This window comes from Sprattus sprattus, assembly GCF_963457725.1.
Source record: "Sprattus sprattus genome assembly, chromosome: 2".
Classification (NCBI taxonomy): Eukaryota; Metazoa; Chordata; class Actinopteri; order Clupeiformes; family Clupeidae; genus Sprattus; species Sprattus sprattus.
This window is the reverse complement of record NC_137921.1, coordinates 30,633,671-30,661,482: the sequence shown is the minus strand read 5'-3', so window position 1 is coordinate 30,661,482 and position 27,812 is coordinate 30,633,671. Positions and strand designations below refer to the sequence as shown.

The 27,812-nt window shown below is 41.8% G+C and overlaps 4 protein-coding genes across 4 annotated transcripts in view; 2 read left to right on the top strand and 2 right to left on the bottom strand.

The window, feature by feature from the left end:
* Positions 1–10,616, bottom strand: part of herc2 (HECT and RLD domain containing E3 ubiquitin protein ligase 2) — a 117,619-nt gene extending 107,003 nt beyond the window's left edge. Inside the window, 4 exon segments of the mRNA XM_080832568.1 lie at positions 157–291; positions 928–1,021; positions 9,376–9,485; positions 10,548–10,616. Of these exon segments, the coding sequence (XP_080688694.1) occupies positions 157–291; positions 928–1,021; positions 9,376–9,447 (301 nt within the window). The 5' untranslated portion in view covers positions 9,448–9,485; positions 10,548–10,616.
* Positions 10,617–12,525: 1,909 nt separating this feature from the next.
* On the top strand, positions 12,526–14,434 carry nipa1 (NIPA magnesium transporter 1; the record flags this gene model as incomplete). The annotated part of the gene is made up of 5 exons (XM_080833144.1): positions 12,526–12,652; positions 12,834–12,881; positions 12,984–13,074; positions 13,163–13,323; positions 13,819–14,434. 5 exons carry the CDS (start codon positions 12,526–12,528, stop codon positions 14,328–14,330), a joined length of 939 nt encoding a protein of 312 aa, XP_080689270.1. The 3' UTR covers positions 14,331–14,434.
* Positions 14,435–15,378: 944 nt separating this feature from the next.
* On the top strand, positions 15,379–19,205 carry nipa2 (NIPA magnesium transporter 2). The gene is made up of 6 exons (XM_080833143.1): positions 15,379–15,502; positions 16,711–16,941; positions 17,493–17,549; positions 17,736–17,826; positions 17,925–18,085; positions 18,182–19,205. The coding sequence occupies exons 2-6, from the start codon at positions 16,803–16,805 to the stop codon at positions 18,820–18,822; spliced, it is 1,089 nt and encodes a 362-aa protein (XP_080689269.1). The 5' UTR covers positions 15,379–15,502; positions 16,711–16,802; the 3' UTR covers positions 18,823–19,205.
* Positions 19,206–19,379: 174 nt separating this feature from the next.
* Positions 19,380–27,812, bottom strand: part of cyfip1 (cytoplasmic FMR1 interacting protein 1) — a 70,118-nt gene continuing 61,685 nt past the window's right edge. The window contains exons 26-31 of the mRNA XM_080833328.1: positions 26,378–26,508; positions 22,134–22,206; positions 21,300–21,394; positions 20,856–21,094; positions 20,487–20,634; positions 19,380–20,148 (exon numbers count right to left, since the gene is read on the bottom strand). Of these exons, the coding sequence (XP_080689454.1) occupies positions 19,984–20,148; positions 20,487–20,634; positions 20,856–21,094; positions 21,300–21,394; positions 22,134–22,206; positions 26,378–26,508 (851 nt within the window). The 3' untranslated portion in view covers positions 19,380–19,983. The remainder of the gene's footprint in view (positions 20,149–20,486; positions 20,635–20,855; positions 21,095–21,299; positions 21,395–22,133; positions 22,207–26,377; positions 26,509–27,812) is intronic.

Below are 27,812 nucleotides of genomic sequence, written 5' to 3'. Positions count from 1 at the left end.
GTGTGTGGGAGAGTGTGTGGGAGAGTGTGTGTGTGTGTGAGAGAGTGTGTGTGTGTGTGTGTGAGTGTGTAATCAAGTTCTCCATTCTCTTCCCAGTGTTTGTCCAGCGTTTATATCAATTTCAGAGGTGTGGTGCGAGCGAGATTCTCCACCCACCTGGTTGCCGCCCCCAGTCCCACATCTCGATGATTGAGTGATGGAAAGACGTGGCAACCACCTCCTCGTCCTCTTTCTTCTCTCGGTCGTTGGAGTCATCTTTCTTCTGGGTGCCAAGACAGTCAGCACAGTCTTCTGAGAGAGAGAGAGAGAGAGAGAGAGAGAGAGAGGGAGAGAGGGAAAATTCCAGAATTAGGATTCTCAAAGGAATGCTCTCTGTTAGTTGCACAAAAAAAAACAAGCATGTCAAGTTTTCTTTCAATAGGGGAACATTCAAGATGATGGCAGGTCATAACATTCATCAGCATTCCCTGGGCATTGTGGTTGGGCTTCTCGAATTTCTGCTAAAATCATAATCACGATTACTTTGGTCAATACTGAGATCACGATTAATTAGCATGATTATTCATTCAGTTTTTCTCCAAGGGTTTATTTTCAGCAGTGGTGTGGTTGTGCACATGAATATGAGTCTGCAACGCTGGACCCTCAGTGCTTTTGTTATATAGAATATTTGTTTTACGTTATTAGTAGCAGTATCATCAATGCACTTCATGTGTATACTATTATAATAACACATTAACTTATATTCGTTGGACTTATAACATAATTTATAACAAGACAACCAGAGCATCATTGTGAAACAGAATGAGGCACATTAATCGTTTTATCTTGATTATGTCGTTTTCATAATCGTTGGAAGCAATAATTGTAACTGAAATTGAAATGTCTGTTAATAGCACAGCCTTGCATTGTGGGTATTGTTGTTCTTACCTGGGTGAGCAGACTCGTCTCCATCAAAGACAATCTCCTCGTCCTTCACCATCTCATTCCACATCTCTGTGAGCCCCTCTGGAGAGAAGGCGCGCTGGGGCACAGAAGAGCAGACAGCACAGAAACGTTAGCCAGCCTTCTCTCACAAACAGGCCACTGCTATATAACGCAAATCATGACATATAGCAATGGGTGGAAACATCATAAGGACTGTATTTGCCTCCTGGCATTTTCGCACAGCCGTGAACACCACAGTAAACTGCTTTCAGGCTCCTCTGGAGACACATAAAGCGGCTGCTTAACGGACTGAAGACATTACCATCCCTCACATGTGATCACACACACACTGTACTGCTATATCCACAGGACTAAATAAAACACACAAGCACACACTCTGGGGGGAAAAGGAGAATTCCTTTATGAAACTTTTTTGCTGTCATACAGAGCTCTGCTCCCAACAGTAATCCCTCACAGGCTGATATAAATGTAATCCCTAAATACCTACTTCTGTTCTCACTGGGGCTCCAAGGGGGCACTGGCTGAGAAACAAACCTCATCTTTCTCAACACAATGCAGTTAACTGCATTACAACTCCCATGTGATTCATAGACTAACAACGATGAATCCATCCCAAGCTGTAGGGGAACACTACCATCTGTGTGGCATGGCTGCTGTGCGCAGTGGAGCTTAAGCTGCTTTTTAGAGGCTGGTGGACGACTAGCTGGTGAGACGGGTTTAAAAAATGAGACACAATCACGCTACACCTTTATCCACTATTCGAGTGCTCACTCGCGGCAGAAATAGTGTCAGGAGAGAACCCTTATCTCACACACTCAGACAATAAGAAATACGCACAGCAAGTGATCATACAGCGATTGGCCTTTGTGGAATGAAAAGTGTTCACTGTTATCAAAGTGGCTACAAATTCTGCAATATTTGGTTGTGTCAGGATAGCATAACACATAGGATAGCTCACATATGGGCTGTTAAAAAAACTGAAGATAGGCTCCCTGGAATAATGTCATAAAAAATGAGAGAGCAAAGCAAGTACAAGCTGAAAACCTTGAAATTCCATGGCAACAGGTTAAAGCATCCAGGCCAGTAGCTAAGGTATTTGATCTAAGACTGAATATCAAATTTCTTGTGTTATTCAAGTTCTTGCTGGACAGAATATAGGCTATGGTATTTGTTGTGTACATAAACATGACAGTTCAACCCACAAGTTTTATATTCCACTAAGTCAAGCTTTATATTTGACTAAGTCAATGCCAACTTTCGCACCACAGATGCTAACTTTTCTTTTCCAGTTTCAGAAATACAAAAGCCTCTTAACTGATAGTCAAGACACAAGTCAGATAAAGCATACTAACACATGATTATGACTGAGGAACCACCTCTAACACACTCTGTGCCAGGACCAAGAAACATACTAAGCACTGGCACAATAACAGATACATCAGTGTCATACTGAATCATAACACTTTCTTTATGATATGCAAAGCGTTAAAATATCACAAGCTTAAAAACAAATTTGCAGTAGTTGATCCAATCCCATAAACTTGAATTACAAGCCGTTTCACCCAATTAACATTCAGAGGATGGCCGAAGCACTATACAGTAGGGCTGGGCGATAAAAATTATTATCGTGATAATGACTTCCCTCGATAAAGCTATCGTAACATTAATTAATTTTCAATAATATCGATAATGTCGATAGAGAATTAGGAGAATTAGGAACAGCAGTCCATTTAATTTCTGTGATGCAGCAGGAAGTTGCAGAGAAATGGTAATTCAGGGTGGCCGCGGGGCATTAAAAAGTCTTAAATCGCTGCGTTGTCTATGGTTAGGTCAGAGTGTAGACTACTGCGCAGCTAAAGCGTCTACATACATGACTAGATAGCCTACTAGCTGGCTAGCCTGCTAGCTCTCTAGTCCTGTCAGCACTGGCCCCTAATACATGTGTCAATGTAAACCGTTTACATCGCGTCTGTTCCGATAGAAACTCGCGAAAGTGTTACAATTGCCTCATGTAGGACTGGTTTAGATGTGACCTGTTCGTTTTTCCGCCGATCGTCTGAGCCTTTCGAGAGAGGTGGTTTACCCCGATCGTTCGGCTCAGAAAAGGGCGTGTCAAATCAGGCCGATGTGTCATGGGGGTGGCGGTGCGTGACTGGGGGGAGATGACCCAAAAAACAAAATAACCCAGGCAGTTTCATCTTCGAGACGTTAAGGCTTCTTCCAATACTGACAGCTGACTCATAGCTTGCAGGTTTGCGGCGCTTTAAGGAGACGCGACATTTGAGGGATCGTCACTTAATTTAAACCTTTTTTGCTTCCGTTAGTGTGTGTGTGTGTGTGTGTGAGAGAGACAGAGAGGACTCAGTAAAACATCGGAAAACACCGTGTCTCGTAAGCCTTAAGCTATCAATCACCCCCACAATGAAATATGCCATTACAGTCGTGACAAACTTCTTGGCATTGTGGTGCGCCCAAAACGCAAGCTATAAACGTAGCCATCCTAATGTAACCAAAATATACCTCTGCTGATATGCCTAACCTTCGTTCTATTTAGAATTTGTCTTAGCACTATGCAGGAATAAAATAGCATCTACAGTGCCAGGATTCAGGCGAGAGCGCCTGGCTTCTATAACGCGCCCTGCTGCACTGAAGGAGCGCTCACTCGCAGCACTTGTTGCTGGAACGCATAGAATTCGTTTTGCAAGGTGCTGTAGTCGTGGGAACGACTGGCCTTGTTTCTCCCAAAAGGAAAGTAGATTTTCCTCTGCTGATCCCGCGTCTATATGGAAGTTTGTAGAGAGATTGCGGGGGAGTAAAATGCTCCGCTGCCGAAGTAGATTACATGTTTTTAAGTTCGGGGTTAATTCCCTTTCCTTTACGTCTGCTGCTGGCTAGTACAGACAGCCGGAAAGGTTAATAAACAGAATGAAATAATTACACATTACACACGCTATGTTTTAATAAAACCCACGTTACTCACATACTGGTTAACACTGTTTGTTACAGCACATAAATGTTTGTCGCTACATCCAAACTGCGTCACAGTTGTCCCTCCCTGTATCTGCTCCAGCCGCACCATTTTACTTGCCATGTGAATCATTTAATTTAAATATGCTTATTGGCATTTGTTGCACCTTAATCATTTTCTACAAACATGATATGCTATGGTGTAGTAGACTGAGACTCTATTTCACTACTGCACAAAAACTAGACACGTTTGCAAAACTAGACGTTTGCAATGAAGTAGGTAAAACAACTTTCGCCAATATCTCCGTAAGGGAGATGGGTTATGTGCTCAAATTTCCTGGGATCAAAGAAGACGTTAGTATTCATGTGCAAACTAAAAATCACGTCTCAGGATTGCTGCACATGCAAGTTATTTCGGGTGTCTCAACTGTAACTAATACCACTGTCATATAATTATGAGTTCAGTAAAAGACGGAGCAAACACAGTTTTCTACCGTTGTTGAAACACATCCAGCGTAGACTCGTTTTCTTTCCATCTGAGAGTGGTTATTCAAAAAAAAGAACTATATGCTGATAGAAAGAAGGGAACTTTAAGCCACTACACTGCCTGTGCACGATGCGGATCCACGTTGATGTTGTTAGTAAACAAACCAGGTGTGAGCACATCTCCGTGGTCTTTGCGCATGCCCGAGGCAATGTAAACGGTTCACATTTTGCACATGTAAACACGTAACGACAAGAGCCGTTTCCCTTGAAAATGTTCACACCTACACGCGAATACGATACGATAAACTGATCTGATCACATTGGCACATGTATTAGGGCCTACTGTTTCCACACGCTACACCACGCCCGCTAGCAATGTATTAATTTTACCTTAAACGAACCAACAGTTTATGGAAATTAAACGGTGGCCACTTAAACATATTCATCACAGTGTGAGACAGAAAAAAAAATAACGCTACCACTTATTAGCCAGCTGTGCTGTAATCTGCTGTTGCTCTGATCTTGGGAGGTGGTCTACCTGTTGCTTTGATCGCTAACTTGCCAATGTAACTCAATCCCTGAAATACTTTGAGTAGTAAAACACGAACAATGTACTATGTTTCCATTGTTCACTTTATTCGCAAATGTTGTTTTCTTGCTGTCGTTCAAAATGATCGGAACTTCTTGCTTTGTTAGGGCTGAATCTCGTAGCCTAGACTCGAGGCAGAGCTGCCAAGCGTCACGCTTTGAGTGTGACAGTCACGCAATTTGACCCATTCTCACACCACATGCCACACTTGACATTTCTCACGCTTATTTCCCCTTTCAATACTCTCAATTTTTTTTCTCCATGATATTAAACTTTGGTCCTTGCGGCTTCGAGTCACTCTGATTGACTGACCAAGATAACCAATCAGTCAGTCCTTTGTGCCTAAATCTAACCAACCACGGAAGGCACCACGCAATATAAACCAATCAGAAGCAACGTAAGGCGGGTCCGGTTATTATCAGACATCAGTTTGTTTACTTGGAAAGATTACTGTATATTTCCACTTTTGATTTGTTTTGAATTTGAGAAATGTTGGGAGTTTACAATAAAAAAAGAGACATTGAAACCTTTGGTTTGTACAGGCGTTCTTGTCTGAAGCAAATGAAACAGACTTAATTTATATCGTCTTATATCGTTATCGAATGAAAATATAAATATCTATCGTGATAATTTTTTACCCATATCGCCCAGCCCTACTATACTGAGACACAGAGGTGTTCCTTCAAAACACAGGCCATTCCTCAAAAGACTAAAGAGATGAACTAGGCCTATGACCAAGCCAGCACCTCTCAAGACAAAGATAGACACACAAGAACATATTGTACTTTAAGAACATACGCCTCTGTTGTAAAACTGACAGACTACTCACTAGCAGGGGTCAAACCATGAAGTCAGCTCCTAAGCAGCCAGCCCACACGACTTATCACTCGAGAGCACATCAGAACTCATCATGCCCCGATGTCCAATTTGCGCACCCAACTGAGAATTTGACTTTCAACAGGACTAACTCCAAAGCAGAAATTAACAGAACAGCACACTTTGTATTATAAAACAAGCAATACTGACAAACTTAAGAGCAACCAGTGACTTTCTAAGATTTGAGTGTCAAATGTCAATAACATTACACTGGACACCCCTGTTGGTACATCTATAGGTTGTGCAACGGCAGCTGCTAGAACATCCTAAATAAGGAAACAAACATTGAATGGGATCTTTGAGCAATAGAGTCCAATGTCTGAGCAACCACACTCACGCACAGACAGGCAAGATATTTAACATAGCTCAATAGAGAAGGATAGGTAGGAAGGTTGCTGAGTAGCGGCATGAGTGTAACGCAATGAGTCAGAGACAGTGTGTTCTGAAATGGTGAGACAGCCTTGGCCAACAGACTGGCCATTAGGAAACAGCATCAGCTTCAGTGAGTTTTCCTCAACAGTCAGATGACCTGTCCGATGCAGCAGAAAGCTTTCACTTTCATTTTTTAAATGTTGGCTCCTCACCAACAACAGTCACTATGACATATTAAATATTTTAGATGGACCAGTGGCTTTGATTATTTTTATGACAAGGTGTCCAGGGACAAGTGTTCACCATTGGTGTTCAAAGTGTCTCATAGAAAATTAAGACAGAGCTCTGATCATACTCCCAATCTGTTGTTTATTAATCAGGATAACAAGCATTGTTTAACTAAGCAAGAACACACAAACATATCTGTAGGGCCAAGGGATTAAAATGAACGTTGTCCCGTCGTCCCGGGGCCGTATTCAATTGTCATTGGGACGATCAACAATTTAATTTGGGACGACGTCGGGACGACAAGAATTTCAGCCCGCTTTTTATTGCACTTGCAACTCATTTAAACGGAAAAGAAACGCAATTTCAATGTCCTTGAATGAAGACATTAGACACTGACAATAAATCTGACTTGACTTGAAATGGACTCGCGTCTCACGTTTGTGTTCTATTACAACAGTGGCGGTCCGTGCATTTCACGACTAGGCCTTCAGTGATGTCCTACACGATGTTAAACTTAGTGAATCCACCTCTTAATGCCATCATTATGACGCCATGGCTCTCGAACCATATATTTATACAGAAAGGCAGTATAAAAGTGAGCATTGCATCACCTTAACATAGTCGAGTACAACAGACTTAATTAATATTTCCGGAGCTTTTAAAATCAATACACCCGTATTAACAATACATTAAGAGTAACTCTCAGTTATATGATCGCTTGGATATTACGGTCACAACTTAAAAATAAAAGGCGATGTTCAGGGATTAGTCTACAAAATTTTATGCAGTCCACCGAAAGTAGCCTATGTGAGCTTTAACAAGTTTGTCCACTAAACATCGCATTGTCCCACCTGCAAAGCAGTTTCAATAAACTTCCTATCCTCACGATATCCAGTTTTTCTTGAAAGTTCCGTCTTGAAAATGGCGTTGTAATTGTATCTAAAACTGGAATTATCAAGTTGGTGTAAACTAGTTTATTTGAGTTGGTTAATGTAATTATAGTCTTACCAATTGAAACAACTAGCATAATAAGCATTGCAACCGATGTACGTCGTTTTCACATTAGCCAACTAAACTTAGCACTGAAGCATTGCACCGGTCTGCCTCAGTATCCAATCAAAGGACGTTTACGTGTCACGTTCAATTCTGAAGGCCTCAGGGAAGATTTCTAGCCTGGTGACACCAGCCTACGTATTTCCGCCTGAATTGATTTCAAGCTCATACTCAGTCTGGCCCAGCCCCATTGACAATCGTTTCCAGAACTCAAAATTTTGCCGGACCAATCAGCGAACAGTTCAGAGCTGTGACGCAAAACTCGCCTTGCCGAGTTGCATGTAGTCCAGCCGAGTTTGTAGTTTAACAGTATAGCAAAAATGGCTACGGAGGAAGAGACACGAAAAGCTATCGGAGAAGTTGTCTCAACTGTCGAGAACATCAGACAATTAAAAGGAGAACAAGAGTATTTTCTTGTAAGTTTTATGATTGGAAAGGACGTCGTAGCTCTTCTCCCAACTGGCTTTGGGAAGAGTTTAATCTACCGAATGCTTACTAAACGTTGCTGATTGGTTAAGGGAACTCCAATGATTTTAAACCTCAAGATAAGCACCCGCCCATCTCGGAAACCAAAATGCATTGGGTTGGCCCAGACTGACTGACGGAATAAAATGAAGTCACAGTCTGGTAACGGCCAGGCTAGAAGATTTCTATTCTAGGGGAAGATTCTTGGAGCCTGGCAACACATGATAGCTGAAATATGATTGGATGAAAGCTCTAACATAAATAAACAACGCTGAAAGCTATGAAATCAAGAGGATGGACTATGGGGAATAATTTAATACATATTCATGAAAAGAAAATATTAAAATTACATTAAATTAAAAAGGAAGTTCCTTCCTGAGTGGAAAAAGACATATTCTTGTATTAAATGGGATGCAAGAATAGGAATGTCATCTCAGTTTTAAGAAATTACCCAAACCAATTGAGAGAGTTTTAATAAACAGTTTTGGATTTTAAATCTATTGCCAGCAGCAGTTTTTATTCTTGTATAATCTTAATGGAATTCATTGTTTGAATTAATTTGCACCGAATTTAGTTTTTTTCTTTTTCATAAAATTCGGGACGGTTCCGGGACGTTTCGGGACGGTTGAAAATGATTTTCGGGACGGTTCCGGGACGGTGGTGAAAAAAGTTAATTTTAATCCCTGGTAGGGCCCCTTTTAAATTGTGTGCATTTGTTTCTCTCCATTAAGTTGGTGCGCATTTAAAAATGTCATTCTGAGGTCAACATTTAAAAAAAAGCTGATTAAATGGTTTGTTTGTGTATGAGTTACTTGTTACTGCGTGAAGAGGACAGCTTGACAACTCATCAGCCAACTCATCAGCTGGATGTCAACAAGTCTGAATAAAGAGACGTTTGTTTTGCTGACTTTCGGATGGTGATGGCAATGGAGAGTACTGTGTATTTCCTCAGTCAAGAATGTCTTGCATATTTTGATATAGTTTAATTCAATCGTTAATTTCACATCTTCTCTCCATGGACTAATTTGAACAGTGAATTTTCAGTCATGGTCCATTGTGGACTCTAAGGTTGAAACAACCACTTTTACCATATCATGAGAGCTCACTTCAAAGAAAACAAGCGATTAGATAACAATATCTGTGGAACATCTGTCTTGCTCATCTACTGAGTCTACATGTCACATAGCATTGCAAAACAAACGCATAGGCTATTCGTTGATTTTAGAGAAAAGTATCTGCACAAGTTTCACACCACAGTCACACGGTAAGCAAGGACAATGCAATGTCACGGTCATATTACCGCACCGAACTCCAATAATATCACTGCATGGTCACCAACGTGGCCTCTCCTTCCCATATGACATGTCAACAACACAGAAGAGAATTCATCTTACCTGCAAATCTATCTTCAGCCATTTGTCATGGAAGCGCAGCTGAGCATCCAAAGAAAAAGATGGAGATGGCATCTTTCCCCCTTCTCTCCTGGCTGCCAATGCAGCCTCTCCTAAACACAGACAGGTCGGTTTTACTACATAAAAGACTACGTACGGCTCATAATGCGAACAATACAAGTTTTAATCACCTATAAGCACTATACCTTTATACAATTGGCATATCAAAATACAAATTGGCTTCACGGTTATTAAATGTAGCCAATGTTAATATCTCAATATATTTCAGACGTACAATGTGACTTAAAACTACAGTGGGATATTGGAAATGCTGTCGCTAGCCTAAAAGTGAATCATGTTTTACTGCTTCAGGGGCTACTGATATCGCTTCAACATAGAGGTAATGCTATAGGCATCAGGATCGGCCATGGTAACATAAGAGTAGTTATGTCCATTTGTAATTACGATAAATCAGCACATCGGATGACTTAACAGCGTTTATCTTTTCAATGCATGGCAGCTGATAACTTACCTTGCTTGGTAGAGCAACCAAGTAGTGGTACACCTACACAGATCTACGTTATGATCTGTGTCCATTACAAGAGACGGGCACAAATCTAGCGTTGATTAAACATTAACGTTAACTCGTGCCCGCAATGCGTGATTAAAACAGTCAATGTGGCAAACAATGACAAGGCAAGATGTAGCTATCCAAGACAGACACTACTGACCGAAAAGCTTTAAATCATGGTGTCATTTTAAATTATTTAGCTATTCTAGCTAGCAAACTAGCCATCATACGACTCACACAGAGCTGGCGTGAAGATTTCAAATGGTCTGTCTAGATACAAGGTCTTCCATACAACCATTCGTTACATTGTAATGTGCGTTATGAATAACCTGCACACAGGCTTTCGGGTGACTTACTCACGTTAGCTAGTTACAAGGTTGATATGTTGAGGATTCAGCTGCTGAGGCTTTGATAGCTAACAAGTTCCAACCCCTTAACATAGCTATCATATAACTGCTAAGTTACATAGCTAGCTAGCCGGCTGTGAGCAAACAAGGATTGAAAACAAATGACAACTAGCGCCTTTGCAATAGATACCTTCACTGCAACCTTGCAAACTGATGTCTACGTGCTACCCATGCTATCCAAAATAAGAAGATTTTACCTTTTCTTTGGCTGATTCTATTCCTGTCCCTTCGGTCCACTTACAAGATGTGCTGCATTTTAACGTCGGCCATGTTGTATAGTATGATTGACAATTAAACGAGCCAAAGAAGTCAGGCATAGAAACAGATGACGTCTTTTTTTTCAGTTTTTAACGAGGAGCCACCCAATAACGTCTACTAGAGAGACTCTGCAAAGGGTGTGATCAAACACTGGTCTTCACATATTTTATTTTCTCCATTCCATCCATCCATGCAGATACGTTTAATGAAAACCATGACTGTAGACTAGATGTGGAGCATAACAGTTTCACAGCTCCATGCAGTAGCATATTTGCACGAACATAATTCTTGTAACCAACCTGTACCGGGGTAAAACACAGATTCTTTCCGTGTTTGTAATTCTAGACCACAAAGAACATTTTATATTGCACATGACCTGTGTGTCATGACATTGCATTGGTCCTAAGCTAGTTTACTAGAACCCTCTCAAGGAACTGCTGTAGCATATAAGGACAGAATGTGAATGGTCGGGTATGTGCTATGGGTTAAAATGTTTAATGTTGTTGTCAGTAATGGCATGGGCTCACACACAATCGAAAACAAACTTGATCATGACTTAAGATGATAACCATGTGTTGAAGTGATATCACTTTTTGGGATGTCTCATTGAAGAGGCGAATAAATAACTACATAAATAAATCAAATTTATCCCAAGAAAGTTTCTGTTTATTGCATGGTAAGGCACTGCCATCTAGAGACTGAATGTGGTAGGACCTAGGAAAAGGTCCATTGCCTAGGTCCCAAAGTTTTTGAAGGTAGGGCGAATGTGTTCTATTTCATTTCCTTTCATAGGATAAAGGTTGTAAAATATTCACTTGCTACAGCATATTTTGCAACATTTTAGTTAACAACTACAGACTCATACTTGTTTCCATCTAGGCTCAGATGCATTTCCACCTAGACACCACACCAGTCATGTGGACCATAGATATCTTAGATAAAGGCTAGATGGATTATGGCGGACTCTTGAACGTCCGCACAGGAGGCCATTTTGAGGACAGTATGCTTCCGGTAGGGATCAGTGGTACGTTAGGTAACGTCAGTGATCTTCACAGTCGTTTACACTCTTATCTCGCGGAAATTTTGACGGATTTACATATGACTTGATTTACAATCGTCATTACCTTGGTAATAATTCTGGATGCTTGAACATGTTGAAATGTGCAGCTTAATTGTGTATCACGGCTATTGTGTATCAGTCTTTTTACATCAATTGGCGAGTAATTGTTCTTTCTTTTCAATATAACTTAAGTTGCACATAATAAAGCTGAAGTTGCACATGATTTCCAATCGGGTTGGTTTGTTAAACATCTTACATTATGATTTCGACAGGAAATTGCTGACTATTGCCAATGAAGATGCCAGAATTTTGTACAACCTGCTCTATTGAACACTCCCTTGAAACGAGACCTGTCAGAGACCTGTCAATGTTATTTTCATATGAAAACCCATGTTTATAATTCTTCATAAGTATGAAGTGCCATAAGAAATATCTTACGTTTATAACAAACCAACCCGTTTGAAAATCGGTTGAAAATTGAGCAAGTTCTGGTTACTTAAAAAGTACCACTACCAACACAATGTTAAGGGGGAGTGAGCTATACTGTCCTCAAAATGGCCGAAATGTGCGGACATTCGGCTCCGTCGGCCAGAAACGCAGGCAGGATATCTAGCCTTTATCTAAGATATCTATGATGTGGACTATGTGGACAGTGCACGTCAAATCTCGGCGCATGCGTGTTAAAGCGTATCATGTTTCGGACAGGAAGACCAAACTCTGTTTTGTTTCATGCGCTCTTTTCATGATTGTAGTTGTGTGGTGGACTGATTTCCGGGTTTACATGTCAACCCAATAGCTTTATACACACATAGGTGAAATTGTCTTTTGCTCTACCGTTGTAAATCTTATATCGTTATATGGCATATTTATTGTCCGAAAACTCCACACCAGTGTTTGGTGTTGGAATTGCTGTTGTGTCTAGTTTTATCAATGGCTCTACATTTGTCCTTCAGAAAAAGGGAATTTTGCGTGCCCGTGAAAGAGGTAGTTTTCCGCCCATATAGACGTCTAAAGAGAACTTCATAATTGACACATTCACACAACATTTTATGAATAGCTTACTTTAGAATGAGCACAAAGAATGAGCTAACACTCGAAATTAATAGCATACACTTACTTGTATTCTGTCTTGAATACTTCAAAAGCTGACAATGTGATTTCTCAGGGGGATCCTACCTAGCAGATGTTGTGTGGTGGAGCGGCACACTTGCAAGTGAGTGTAACCTAGCCTACTTGTTTAATATAGCTATTGTAACAGTGTGCTTTTCAGATTTGTCATTGTATTAATAACATTTCCTAAAATCTTATCAAATAGCTGTAGTGGGCCAGGTGGGAAATTTTGTGGCGTACAATGCCGCCCCTGCAGTATTGGTCACTCCTCTCGGAGCTCTTGGGGTGCTTTTTGGGTGAGTTGATTTGCTGGTTTTGTAAAAAAGTTAATTAATCATATAGACATAACCCCAACTGAACCCCAACTGAACCCCTGTGCTACAGGGCAACCCTTGCCTCCTGCATTCTCAAGGAGCACCTAAACATCCTGGGCAAACTTGGCTGCGCACTTTGCTGCTGTGGTTCTGTAGTACTCATCATCCACTCTCCAAAATCTGATAATGTGACATCAAGAACCGAGTTAGAGGAGAGGTTGGTGGATCCTGGTAAGTGTTTTTTATAGGGTACCTAAACTACCTAAAAGGCATGCAAAAACCTTGCAAACACCACCAACAGCCCAGCTGACAGGGATTGAAGCCTTCCAACACACTAACTGGTGTCTTTTGGCAGTATTATATATAGCTAATGTTAAGCGTGTGAAAGCTTTTTGCAAGGTGTTCCAGCCTGTTACACAGAACTACATAGGGCATTACTTGGATGGCTAGTGGGGAAGACACAGATGTTTATCTGTCCTTCACATGACTATATGCTATCAAAATGAATTTGAGGATGGTATCAAACCATCTAGTCGCCTATTAAATCATACCTCAAAAAGTGTCAATTGTTCTAGTGTCAGATGTCATTGTTCTTGTTACTTTAATACAAAAATGTTTCATCTACATAACATCATTCTGTTTGGACAATAACACATTTACTGCATTACAATGTCTACCTTGAAGGTCATGTTTGAGCTGTATTCTTTGTCTGTCTTCAATACGCAGTGGTCTTGATGTACATCACGTTGGTTGTCCTTCTGCTGGTCATCTTGATTGGGTGGTTGGCCCCAGCCTATGGATCGTCCAACATAATGGTGTACGTCAGCATCTGTTCCCTCTTGGGGAGTTTCACAGTGCCCTGCTGCAAAGGCCTTGGTCTGGCTGCTCAAGATGCCTTTGATGGGAGCTCTGTAGCCAGCAAAAGGGCTGTCGTGCTCGTCTTGGGCTTATTGGGCACTCTTATAGTCAGCATCCTTATTCAGTTCACTTTCATCAACAGAGCCCTTGAAAGATTTAGCTCCCATATGTTTGAGGCCCTTTATTATGTGACATTCACTTCCACAGTGATTTTGGCGTCTGCCATTCTCTTCAGGGAGTGGACATCGGTCTGCATTGTGGATTGTCTGGGCATGCTTTGTGGTCTAACCACTGTGTCTATAGGGGTTGCGCTGCTGCGAATCTCCCAAGATGCTTTGCTCACATGGAAACAAACGAAAGTGCCTGAAAAAGTTGAGTGATACTACATTAATGGTCACAGAAGTTGTTTTTGATTTAATGGTAATGCAGAGTCCTAGATAAGTACCTGTGCCATAATGTTTTCATAATCATTTCCATATTTAAGAACTCCCAAAATAACTGTAATTTGGTTGACAATACATAGATAACTGCATTTATTTTGTGTAAGTGACTATACACATTCCAGTGCATCACATCGTGCTGCAAATATTACTTTGATGTTTTTGTAATTATGCTGTGCATATACAACATGTATTAATTCATTAATACAAGCCACTATGATTGCACACGGTACCTCATCATTTATATTAAATACAAATGTTGACATTTCAGTTGAGTTGGATGAGATCTTCAGTGGTTAAACCTCATTAGGAAACTGGTGCAACCTGTACCATTTCTGCCTGTTTGGGAGTTTAGTACCCACTATAGAATTGACTTACCTCATCATTTTCACATGTGGGATATGCCCTTCGGGTCTGTACACAGACTTTCACATAATGCTGAAGCTGAAATTCTACTCCATGGTAAGATGGGGTAAATCATTTGCATTATTGAAAGTAATTCTAGGCGTCACACAACAGCAGGAGTGTTGTCTTAACCAAGCACGACTCGTCGACACATCACAAAACTGTCCATGTCCGTCTGTTGGTTTTAGCTGGATTTCTAAACTGGACACCACTGAAAGGTGAGGCAATATTAATGATCATGCTGTGAATAATCTCCAGTTTAGTTAAAAAGAACCTAAATCTGTCCAAAAAAAAGCCGTTTGCACTTTCTAAAGATAAACAAGAGCGTCATCGTATGGGTGACGAGAGAGTACAGTAATCTAAATGTAGAGGGGTTTTTTTTGTTTAAAAAATAAACAAATATCAATGTCTTTTGTTGAATAAACTTGAGTGGTATTTCTGCTCTTTAGAGTTATAAATTATACAGGCATCAGGCCACAGAATGTTTACAAGTCAACGTAAGATTCTGCCGTCCAATGAGAACGGGCATTTTGACATCTGCGCATTGAGTCTTTATGTAGAAGGATCCGACCATCCCGTCAACCTTGCCCATCAAGAAGGCTGGGTAGAAGCTGGATAGCAAGAGCTGTTGATAACATATCAGACTCAACAGTATGTGATACTTTTACGACAAAACGATTATTCATTTGACCCAGTGGACTCTGAAGGTAGCGATGATTCTTTTGGTATCAAAGCCTGTTTCAGTTTCTGCATGTCATGAACTACTAGGCGGCTAGCTTACGTTAACTATTCTGATATCATTAGCTAGCTATCAAGCTACCAATGTGGCCGCTATCTCACTAGAAGACATTTATAGACAAGTACAATTGTTAACTAACTAGCTAGCTTTCTAGCTAGCGTTAGACATTACAGCTTTTTAATATGATTTATCGTAACTGCCAGCTAGGCGAAATGTGGTATATTGACACTGTTCAGCAAGTTACAATCTTAGCACTCCATGTTCGCTACATTTCATGATCATTGACGCTAATGCAAGGCTACCTTCCACTATATGGGTGAAGGATCCCCCAGTTAACGTTAATCTTGCCAGGCATAATTTGTACTGATATTTGATTGCAATGTTGACAAACAGTGAACATATTTTTTGTATTATCACACGCTACTTATATCGTCATTGAATGTTTGTGAGACAGTTTACAGCGCTACCGTGAGCTTTTAGGACAAGTTAGCGTGGTCGTTATTTAGCTAAGTTAGTATAACGATACTAACCATAACATTAATTTGCATTTAGACTGGTTAACATCACTGGTCCCTAATAGTTAACAATGTAAAGGTATGAAGTTAAAGTATTGTTATAGATCGCTCCAAACGAAAATAACTAATGTAAGGCACACACAAAAGTATGCTATCGTTTTCGTCAATGAATAACTCGCTTATCTGTGTAGAATCTGAGAATGTCAAGTATGTTAGCCTTGTGATTCGCTCTTATTTTGGAGAAGTCACTTTGTGTGCAGTGTCCTCGGCATGTAAAATTATGTGTCATGTGTCAGCTATAATACTCGCTGGATCGCTAACTTTTTTATAGATAGCTTGCATCCCCATTGGCTAGCTACACTAAAAGAAGGTACTTCCTGATTACTTCAGATAATGCTCTAGACAGCGGGTGCGCCACACGATACGTTTATGCTATATAGGGACCGTAGTGGGATGTTATCCGTTGACAATGAACGAAACTTTAGGAAACCAGACTTTAATACTATGCAATGTGACGTACCCACATGGTGAGTGATTAACTAGTGGTTGAAATTAGGATTTTCTTTTGACACTAGTTTGATGTGATTTCAGTAAGGGTTATGTTAAAAGTGTGATGGTGTACTTTTCATGAGAGGTTAACCACATACACCTGTCTTTTAAGGCTTAACGGTTGGTCAGGTCTGCAACACTGGTCAACCCCTACAGTGTGTGGTTATCAATGTGACGGACAGTAACAGCACATCCAGCATAGCAATGGGTCAAGACCGGGGAAGGTACGACTTCTACATTGGCCTGGTCTTGGCCATCAGTTCCAGCATATTCATCGGTGGCAGCTTTATACTGAAGAAAAAAGGGCTTCTTCGGCTTGCCAGGAAAGGCTCCATGAGAGCAGGTACTTAGCGTTTTTTTATGTGCTTTCTTACCCCTCAAAATATCGTAGTGATTACATGTGTACTTGACTCTTAAGACTGTTGGAAGTCACAGGAAGTTGATGTACATTGACATTCTTTCCTGTTAGAGATGCTGGTAGGAGAGGCCATTTTGAACATTTTCACTGCCTGTGCTTGCTTTGCAATCTCTTGTATTGTGACAGCAGGGTGCGGTGAGGTTTACGACAATCACCGCTCCTCATAGCAACCATCCTTTATTGCTCTAAGGTGTAGTGTACCTGACGTTTTTCCAGCCCCCACTCTTCTGACAGTTTTGGGCACAAATGACTTCACAGCAGTTCCACTTAACAAAGTTCAACAGTCAAATAATGATATCTTCCAGTTCCTAGTAGTTTTGTTTTGGTTAACTATTACCAAAGGGTTTTGTGTCTTAGGAGCCAGGTTAAGGCTCCTAAGCTGCAATGCTGTTTGACAGGGTCTGCCAGTTTCATTACCATTTCAGGGGTGGAAGAAAGCAAAGGTATAGGAGCTCAATGTGCTTTTGTTTGTCCAGGACAAGGTGGTCACGCATACCTAAAAGAATGGTTATGGTGGGCAGGCTTATTATCAAGTAAGTGAGAATATATTCGTCTTGAAAACGTTTTCAGATAAGGTTGTCATGAGTGTGTCATTAAAAAAAAAAAGAATGTATTCGTTTTCCTGTTTAAGTGTCGCATTGACCTTGATTTGAAGTCATGCCATCAATGTCTACCCTACTTTAACTGGTGATTCTAAAACTGATGCTTTGGTGTAACAGTGGGGGCTGGTGAAGCTGCGAACTTCGCAGCATATGCATTTGCTCCAGCTACTCTTGTGACGCCACTCGGAGCCCTCAGTGTCCTTGTGAGGTGTGTTTCCTCATGTTTATTTTCCCCCTCCCAGTGACTAATACGTTTGACATGTTGCAAGGTTAGTGGTGTAATACAGGGTGTTGTTGTTTTCATAGTGCAATCCTGTCCTCCTACTTTCTGACTGAGAGGCTGAATCTGCATGGGAAGTTGGGCTGTCTACTCAGTATCCTGGGCTCCACTACCATGGTCATCCATGCACCTAAAGAGGAGGAAATTAGCAGCCTGGAGGTCATGTCCAAGAAGCTGGTAGATCCAGGTAATCTATAATGGAAACTTAAGAAGGTTTTATTGACGCGGTGTAAATTTAACAAGAGTTGAGTGGGCGTGTTAAACTGTTGCAATCCTCCCCCAGGTTTTATGTTCTTCGCTACCTGCGTCATCATAGTGGCCCTCATCTTCATCTTCGTGGTGGGACCCAAGCACGGTCAGACCAACATCATGGTCTACATCACCATCTGCTCGGTGATCGGAGCCCTGTCTGTCTCCTGCGTCAAGGGCCTGGGCATCGGCATCAAGGAGGCCATCGGTGGCCAGTCGGTGGTCAGCAACCCGCTGTTCTGGGTGCTACTGCTGAGCCTGGTGGCCTGTGTCAGCACACAGATCAACTACCTGAACAAGGCGCTGGACATCTTTAACACGTCACTGGTGACGCCCATATACTACGTGTTCTTCACTACGTCAGTGCTCTCTTGCTCGGCCATACTTTTCAAGGAGTGGGAGCACATGGGCACGGGCGACATTATTGGTACACTAAGTGGCTTTGTCACAATCATTGTGGGAATCTTCCTGCTGCATGCCTTCAAGGACGTCAACATCAGCCTGGCGACGCTGGCGGTGTCTGTCCGGAAAGAGGACAAGCCGAGCTCTGCGCCCAACGGCCACTCCAGCTACGAAATGCTGCACAACGACGCAACTGAAGACCTGGAGGACCGGGAGATAGGACTGCCTTTTGACAGCATCTCCAGAAGGAATGGCTCTACGGCAAGCACATAAAAAAGAGGGAGTTGGTGCATCTACAGGACTAGACAAGATGCAACTTGTGGTTGTGGACCTCATGTTCCCTGGTTTTTATTTAAAACGGGCTTAACTTAAGACAATCAACTCTTTAAAAAAAGGTGACTTGGATGGACCAATCGATTGTAACTGCAGTTTTTTATTATAATTGTTTGCCTTATTACATTTTGGTTTTGACTTAAAAAAAAACCTAAAAAAAACATAACAAAAAAACACCCTTAACCACACGGTTAGGCTCCTTCATCTCATCTTCCATGTAGCACTGTAAATATTGATCCTATGTTTTTAAGAGCTTTTGTTAGAGATTCTGTACAGATGTCTGTATTTACATGCACTGAGTTTATTTCTACCATTTGACTATTGATTGCTTTATCTTTGTAATAAAGTCAACCCATGTAAAGACATGAGATCCTACTAAAATCAAAGTTTTGGTGGAAGGCTTTATTCACACCAAAAAACAAACATTTAGTTCACCGACTTTTGGATATTATGTATTTATTGAATTAAAATTGGGTTACAATCATTCAATTACAAAAAAGGCACAAGGAATAATCTTTAACGTGGGTAAGAACTTGGTGACTTTTTTGAAGATTATAGAAAAAAAAAAAAAAAACAGTATTGCATGCAATTTGTCAAATCCACCATATAGAAAATATACTCTTACCTCCAACCCCATTTACCTAATAGGTCCCCATTACTCTTAATATTCACCACAGCAACACCCATTAAATAGCCATAAAACCCTCCTCCCTCCCTCCCTCAACTGCCACTTTCCATATGTATACAAAACATGAAAAATGAGCGCCATACTATTCTAAAAACAGAATGATAAAAGTTATTCATTTGTAATAAGGCACATGTGTACAATAATTTTTAGACAATAACTCACTTGGGCCACAAAATATAATTGGATCTTTTTTTGTTTGTTTGTTTTTGCTCAGAAGAAGAGAAGAGAATGTAGTTAAAGTGAAGGATTTCTCCATTAGTTTCTACTTCACTGAATAGGAATTACACACTTCAGTGTGGTGACTGGCAACTAAATCAGTGGAGTCGATGGATTTCTATGCTCTGGCTAGGATAAGTGTCACAAGTAGCATCTCCATTCATAGCGTGTGATTGGTGGAAGGTGTGTTTGGAATTTCAGTTGCTGGCCAGTGATTGGTGGATGGGTGGCTGGAAGCACCTTACGTGCTCCACCGGCATGTTCTCTCCATCCCCAGATTTCAGGTACTTGTTGAGGATGGCGAAAATCTCATCATTCAGGATTTGGAACTTGCGAATTCTGTCAACCATCTTTTTTAGTGGCTGGAGAGAAGAAATAGAAAAGACCCAAGGTTTAAATCTCAACTGAACCACAAGAGTCCTTTCACCATGGCGCAAATATCAAGAAACTAGATTAAACATTGTGGGTCCAGATCCACTCATTTGAATAAAACAAATACTCTGATATATTCATACATTCAACATTCATAGCTACAAGCTAATATGCCATGTTGGTCATATCAGTAATATCTAGGAAGGTCAGTACATAGAACACTACACCGCAGGCAAGTCCCAGGGAGGTCCTGCGTTCCTCAATCTCAAACTGACCCCAGAGGGCCAAGCTCTCTGGAGAGGCTCAGTCTCTTATGTCATCCACTTACCACACTCTTGATGACCTCATCCTTGCCGTCATGCTTTTGCACTTTCAGGAGGTGGTAGGCAAAGTCTAGGATGTCGAAGCGCCGCTGCTGGCCCAGCAGGGTGATGATCATGCAGCCGGCCCAGTTGAGCCCGTCGCCAAAGCATTGCCTGAAAAAACAGGAAAGGTCAACCATGAGTGACTGTGCATCAAGGTGTTCAGATGGGTTATGTCTGTGGTGATGGTCACGTGTTGTTCTCAGAGGTGCTGTAGTGACAACACAGAAGGGTTGGCTATAACAGTGGTGCTGGCCACTGGGTGTTACAGTTAAGAGCAGTGGATAACTTAAGCTTCTGTGAAAAGAAATAACAGGGAGGCGGCCTGGTCTTACTCCACTGTGAACTCGTGCGCTCCCACGGGGATGCAGTACACAAACTGCATGGCACTCCAAAGACGGTGGAACTCCACACACTCATCCACGTGCATCACGCCGTTGCTAGGCAATGGGCCGCGCCAGATGGGGTCGTCAAGGAAACCACGCACGCGGGTCAGGATGACCTCGAACATAGAGAGGCCACAGCACAGCCTCTCCTTCGTTAACAGGTCTCCCTCGCGAGCGATGGCTATTTGCTGAGGAGATTCAAACCAACATAACGCTGATTAGTAAGGTAAACATTACAGACAGCGTTGTGCTTGTGGGGTGCTCTGTTAAACTGAAGTCAGCACTCAGGAGCTTCTCTGGAGCCTAATTGGGTTTGCTAATGATGGTGCTAATGATCTTGATTGCCTGATGCCGCTGGCGGCGCTAATGGTTTTGGGTGTGAGGAACGCCCACCTGCGGCGTGCCTAGGCGCTCAATTAGAGGCACCATGTGCAGCGCTGTGTACTTGGCCTCCAAACGCTTCATCTTGGCATCCAGACGCTCCCCCTCTGTAAAGACAAACTCACCTAATTAATTACAGGTTGACTGCACAGGTTATTAACACACACACAAACACACACACCCCACAAAACCGATGTAAACAAACACAAATTAGACCTTACACCTTAGAGCTTACACACACACAATTATGCACTCGGTCCCTGTGAAAAGGCAGCCCCTCCTTTCGTCCAACACGCCTGACACTACCCGCCACATTTATACTGATCACCACTTTTTTTACTACACGCAGCAACAACACGGAAACACGCACACACGCATCCATGCCCATAATGTTTGAAATGTATTGCGGTGCCAGCAACCATGTCTCGCACTCCATTATTAAACATCGCAATCACAAATCCCTCAGTTGCTTACTATTTTTGTTACCATCCTAGCGATCAGTCAGGTATCAACCGATTACGCTCCATAACAGCTAATCCATTCATTTCGTACAACACAAACAAACACTGACATTTCACTCACTTCCTGGTCCCGCAAACTTTCTGACCATAAATTAAGCTTGAGCCCCAGATAATTGCTTAGTTTATTGCATTATTGGAATAGGGGGAAGTGACTGATTTGTGCGGGGGCTATGTTATGTTCTTTCTTCTTAAATGATGGTAGTTTGCACTGTTGAAGTTATTTAGTTATGATTGTATGATTAAGTTGCCGCTTCACTGTTTTTTAAGCACTAAATAAGTGCACACAATATTTCACGTGGCTTACTGTTGTGGAAGTGAGTCTCACCTTTGACATGAACTCTTGGCAGAATGTTTTGGAAGGGTGCAGCGTGCAGGAGGTCACATACTTCTTCTGAGGACTGAAAAAAAAGGACATGTACACATTACATTAGACAACTTTCCTGTGAGAAAACAAACAAATAAATAAATAAATGTTTTACTGATAAGGACTATTTTCCAGATTCCGTTAAACGCGAGCAGAGTTAATCAGCCAACTAATCAGCCAAAGTAAACATTTGTGAAAATAAAGCAGCTTCTGGAGATTGTGAGAATGGCTGGACTGAAAGGTGCTAAAGCAGTGTGTATTTAAAGGCAGTCTTCACACTCTCTGGGACTTCTGCATTTCACACGATTGCAATAACACCAATATCTGTACAGAATGGTTGCAGCACCCCACTGAAAAAAAAGCCTTTAAGTTTGGGGCCTATAAAACATCTCAATCTTGAGAAACTGATTACTTCTGTCTATTACTACAGCAGACACAAGAAGTTGACATCTGAATCTGGATGAACTTGTAAAAAGGCATATCCATGCCTTATCAGGCACTGACAGAAGATGGCAGTGCAAAATCATCTCACTGCATTTGCAGGCAGACCTGCTACTGAAAAAGGGCTTATTAATAACACCCTGAGCACACCCTCCACTCCCTCCCACTTCTTTCACCGGTGTGCAACGATGCAAAAATCATCTGGACTACATTAACCTTTCTAATAATTAGCTTGCATCTAAATGCGCGGTGTGGAGCAGCAGAAGTAATAACAGAGCAGGCTCCTTCCTCTGTTCTCGGCTACTGGTGTTACGCAGGGACTCAAGGCAATCAAGAGCCCGCAGGGTGTCCTCAGCATGTGGGCATATGCAGGTCAAGTGTGAGGCAATCGGCCTCATCACAACCCCTGCCAGAGTAGCCGAGCGGTGGGACACAGAGAGATGGAGATGATACTGCCTTCGCAACAGCCCTAGATGCTACCGAACCCAATTCAGCAGGGGGAAAACACCACATCTGTAAAGCCAGCAACTCAATAATCTGGGAGTGTGCTGTTCACTACCCCACCACTGGACTAGTACAGTAGTCCATAGACTATCGGCTAAACCTTGGGCACTCTGAGCCATAAATCACCTCTGCGCTGATGACCTTTACAAACACGCCTTCATCATTTTAAGCGACCTGTTACTACCATTTCTATTCCCAGTCAGATTTGTCATCATCTCTTAATCACTGTCATTACACCACAGGAGTTATATACGTGGTCTTTTCAACGTCTCCCTTTTGTCGGTCCCAAGCTAATGGCAAAGGCAGACAGCAATAGATTTACGACGAACAGAGAAGAAATGTCGGGTTTCAAAGAGCAACAAGTGGGCAATAAGAGCACAAAAGAGCCTTGTGAATGGACTTGCCAGTGAGCGTTCCTTTCCATCTGGGGTGTACCAAGTTTACCAAAGGTACAAATCTTTTTATCAGGAGGCGACAAAAGCCAATTATTGCATAAGACAGGCGGAGTATTCGTTCCTCACCTCTGCGTTCATATTTCACCCACGTTTGACAGGAAAAAGCGAAACACTCTCCAATTCAATGACTGCACCACATCTGATGCAGAGAGGAACACATGATTATGCATGAGGCAAAAAGACGCAAGCTGACTCCACCATCAATCAACTTGTATAAACAGGCAAAAGTCTCTTTGAACATCTCAAGTGTTCTTAATTCATACAGAAGCCAAAGGAAAGTTCAGTCCAGTTGCTTTCAAGTCTCTGACGCCATCCAAATAATACAATTTTGCAAAGACTAGAATTTTCAACAAACACGTGGCTGCCTTACACCTGCCTTTTGAAATGCCAGGATATTAAGAGGAAAAAAAGGCAAAAAAGGCATACAAGTGGACCCACCAGTCCACACCAATTGGTTTTCATCAATGTCTGGACAGGACTCAGAGTGCTTCATAAGGCACACTCTCAAGACCTCTTGAGCGTGTAAAAAAAAACAAAAAAAACGCAGCTGTGTTCCCATGACAACGCAGAGCAAAGTGCAGGTTACCTAGAACCCAGCATCCTTGAGAGATAATTATTGCAATGCTGACAAGTATTGACAGTCCTTTCACCCCCTGATTAAAGAGAATACACACAGGCATTAACACACATTAACATACTCCTTGGTTTATCACCCAATTAGTTTGTTTTGTGTGTATGTCAGTGTGATTTGAAATGCATGTGGGTACTGTCGCCCAATTAAGTTTGTTTAGTGTGTATGTGTGCGTGTGTGTGATTTGATGAGCATGCGGGTACTGTCTAGATTGCTCTTGAACGTAACATTTTGAGAGGATGAACAACCCATCTCAGAGTGAAACGTGCAACAAACCAATAAACAATCAATTAAATTAAATTATAACATATGCATAACACCTCTGTTGTTCCTATAAGCCCACTCCTGACTTTGTGTCGGGCAAGGTTTCTATAACATATAACCTTACCTCCAAAATGTATTTCCAAACTATTTGTTCAAACAAAATGCTTCTTATTGCAGAAAATATGTTAAATATATGTTCTCCTTTTATGAACCCTGTCAATGGATCGGTCTCTTGTTATGACCTATTTATTTTCAATTTATTTCAATTTGTTAAGAAAAACATAAGTGTGTGACTCCCCTCCTAATTGTACACTTGTGTGATTTCGTTTGAATCCCCCTTGCGTTGAGCTGCATTGTCATGGTTACCTAACACTTTTTCTTCAGTCAGTGGAGAGCAAAGAAAGTAACGTTAGTTAACTTGGTGAATAGGAGGTGGAGTAATGATGGAAATAAGGTTACTTAAAAAGCAGCAAAAACTGGACTAGCAGCCGAGCTTGATTCTACTTTTTTTTCAGACAGTAAGTAACTTGATACCAAGCTAAATGAGTAAGCAAATAAAACAAGTAGCCTCATAAAAGCAGAATATCAAATGATAGATCATGAAGGCGGGTCGCTGTTCTTCTGATTAAATTACACAATGCAGGCGGCAGAGAGACAGGCAATGCACTTAATACAAATAAAAAGTATGGGGAAGGGTATTCATTTAGACCCCCCCCCAATGCCTATACCATGATGATGCCCTTGAGCCCACTACTGATTTTGTTCCAGGCAAGATTTCTATAACATAAAAGCTTACCTCCAAAATATACTTCCAAACTATTAGTTCAACAAATGCTAGTAATTGTTAAGTTGAATGTAAAACAAGCGTCCCCACCCACCCACCCACCCCCGTACTGACAAGTTCCTGTGTCAATGCTCACAGCACTGTTAGCATCTTCATATCGATAAACTCTTCATCTTTCCCCTGTGGAGTGCTCCTTAAATAACTGAGCATGCTCTCACTCCTGTCTGGCTCATTCGCTGTAGTGGAGTCAGTCCAGTGATGTTTACCTGCTTTCACCTCCATCTCTTAAATGCCAATGATGACGTTTTTGCTTTAATTACAAAGCATCCAATAATATTGATATTCATCACATGTCTGATGACTGGATTTGAAATAAGCTTATGACACAGTGTGAAGAGACACAGACGCCCTTATCTATTGTTTGTGGACTCACAAGGTGTTAATTAAGTATTGAATTACTCACTGGATTCACTTGAATTACTCATCTGCACAGACTCTCTCTATTGTTGTTCACCAGTACAGAAAAGCAGTGGTTTATAGGTGGCAGATGGTCACAGGTCTACCAGATACAACCTGATTCAGGTACTATTTTCAGGTTTCTTTGTACAACATTATCTGCATTGCAACATTGACAATCTAGCCCAAATCTGTCCAGTCTGGTATGTGAGATGTTGAGGTGTTGTGTGTGTGGCACAGCAGAGAGATGTTGAGGTGTTGTGTGTGGCACAGCAGAGAGATGTTGAGGTGTTGTGTGTGGCACAGCAGAGAGATGTTGAGGTGTTGTGTGTGTGGCACAGCAGAGAGATGTTGAGGTGTTGTGTGTGGCACAGCAGAGAGATGTTGAGGTGTTGTGTGTGGCACAGCAGAGAGATGTTGAGGTGTTGTGTGTGTGGCACAGCAGAGAGATGTTGAGGTGTTGTGTGTGGCACAGCAGAGAGATGTTGAGGTGTTGTGTGTGTGGCACAGCAGAGAGATGTTGAGGTGTTGTGTGTGACACAGTAGAGAGATGTTGAGGTGTTGTGTGGCACAGCAGAGAGATGTTGAGGTGTTGTGTGGCACAGCAGAGAGGTGTTGAGGTGTGAGGTGGGTGAAGGCTGGGTGGGTGAACAATCCACAATGATCTTACCAGGCTCTGCTCACACAGCAGGCAGAAGAGGAGGGCGTTGCCAACCTCCCGCAGGTTCTGGAAGCACACGGTCTTCAGCTCGGCGTACTCCACGATGTCCTTCAGCTGGTGGTGGAAGAACTCCAGGATACCTGTCCGGTAGGAGCCAAGAGGCAGGGTTAGGGTTAGACTAACTCCAGGATACCTGTCCTGTCTATAATTTCTAATTATATGGGTGCAGTGCGTCACAGAACCGTCAAGTGTATCTATATCTGTCAATTGTATCTGTATCTGTCAATTGTATCTATATCTTTTAACTGTATCAACCAGCAAAAAGATACAGATCTGCAAGTGATTAGTAAAGCAGAGCACAGTCAGAATGCTAAGAGCACCACTGTGATATTCAAAACTAAACAGCTTAAGTTGTTCCAGCCAATAGCTTTGTTGAACGCACCTAGGGAATCAAATTGTACCCTGTTCCAACCTCTGGCTAGCCTTCACAAAGTGTTGTGCCCTTTGGAACCCATATTTGAAAACCATCAATCATGTCGGTCAAATCATGATTTTTAGGGTTCATGCAGCGAAGCTGCAGAAACCTATTGTGTTTCTACTAGTTCTTATTATTATGATTCTTTGCTGGGATCCTATGGCAGCCCATAGAACCGTCTGGTAAAAAGTTGTGAAATTTGGCACACTGATTGGGGACAGTCCCATGATTCATTTCACCAAGTTTCATGTAGGTAGATGTAGCGCTCTAGCGCCACCAACAGGTCAAAGTTGGACGTACGTTCACACACGTAACTTTTGACCCGTTGGCCCGATTTTCAAAAATGAGGCATCCTTGGAAGCCTTGGACCAGCACGAGTTCAACGCACCCTATGACGTCATTTTGCGCCATGATGGATTTTCCGCCATTTTGGATTTTATCAAAAACCTTCAAAAAGTTTCACGGGTCACAATTTTTGTCCGATCAACACCAAACTTGACACAAATCATCTTCAGACCAAGGCTCACAAAGGATACTATATTACATCTTCGCAACTAAAACCGTTCGCCCGTGACAGCCAATCAAAGTTTGCGACGAAGTCGCCAGACAGGACGTGGGCTCATATCTCAGCAACGATTTCATGTATCAAGACCAAACTTACTACATGGACCGCTTACCTCATCAGGAAGACGCTTATGAAATTTGGTGACCTTTGACCTCTAGGTGGCGCTGTAATTAGCAAAAATGCATTTTGGCCTGTAGCTGTTGACGTGTTTGGAATTTCAACTTACTAGTGGGATCTATACATGCTCTTGGAGGTCTTTAGATTGACACATACAAATATGTGACATTATCATAATTGATCAGGGCGCCATATTGAATTTAGTCAAAAACACTTAAAAGCAAACACAGGTCACAAATTTGATCTGATCTTCACCAAAATTGGCGCAGACCATCATTAGACCATGC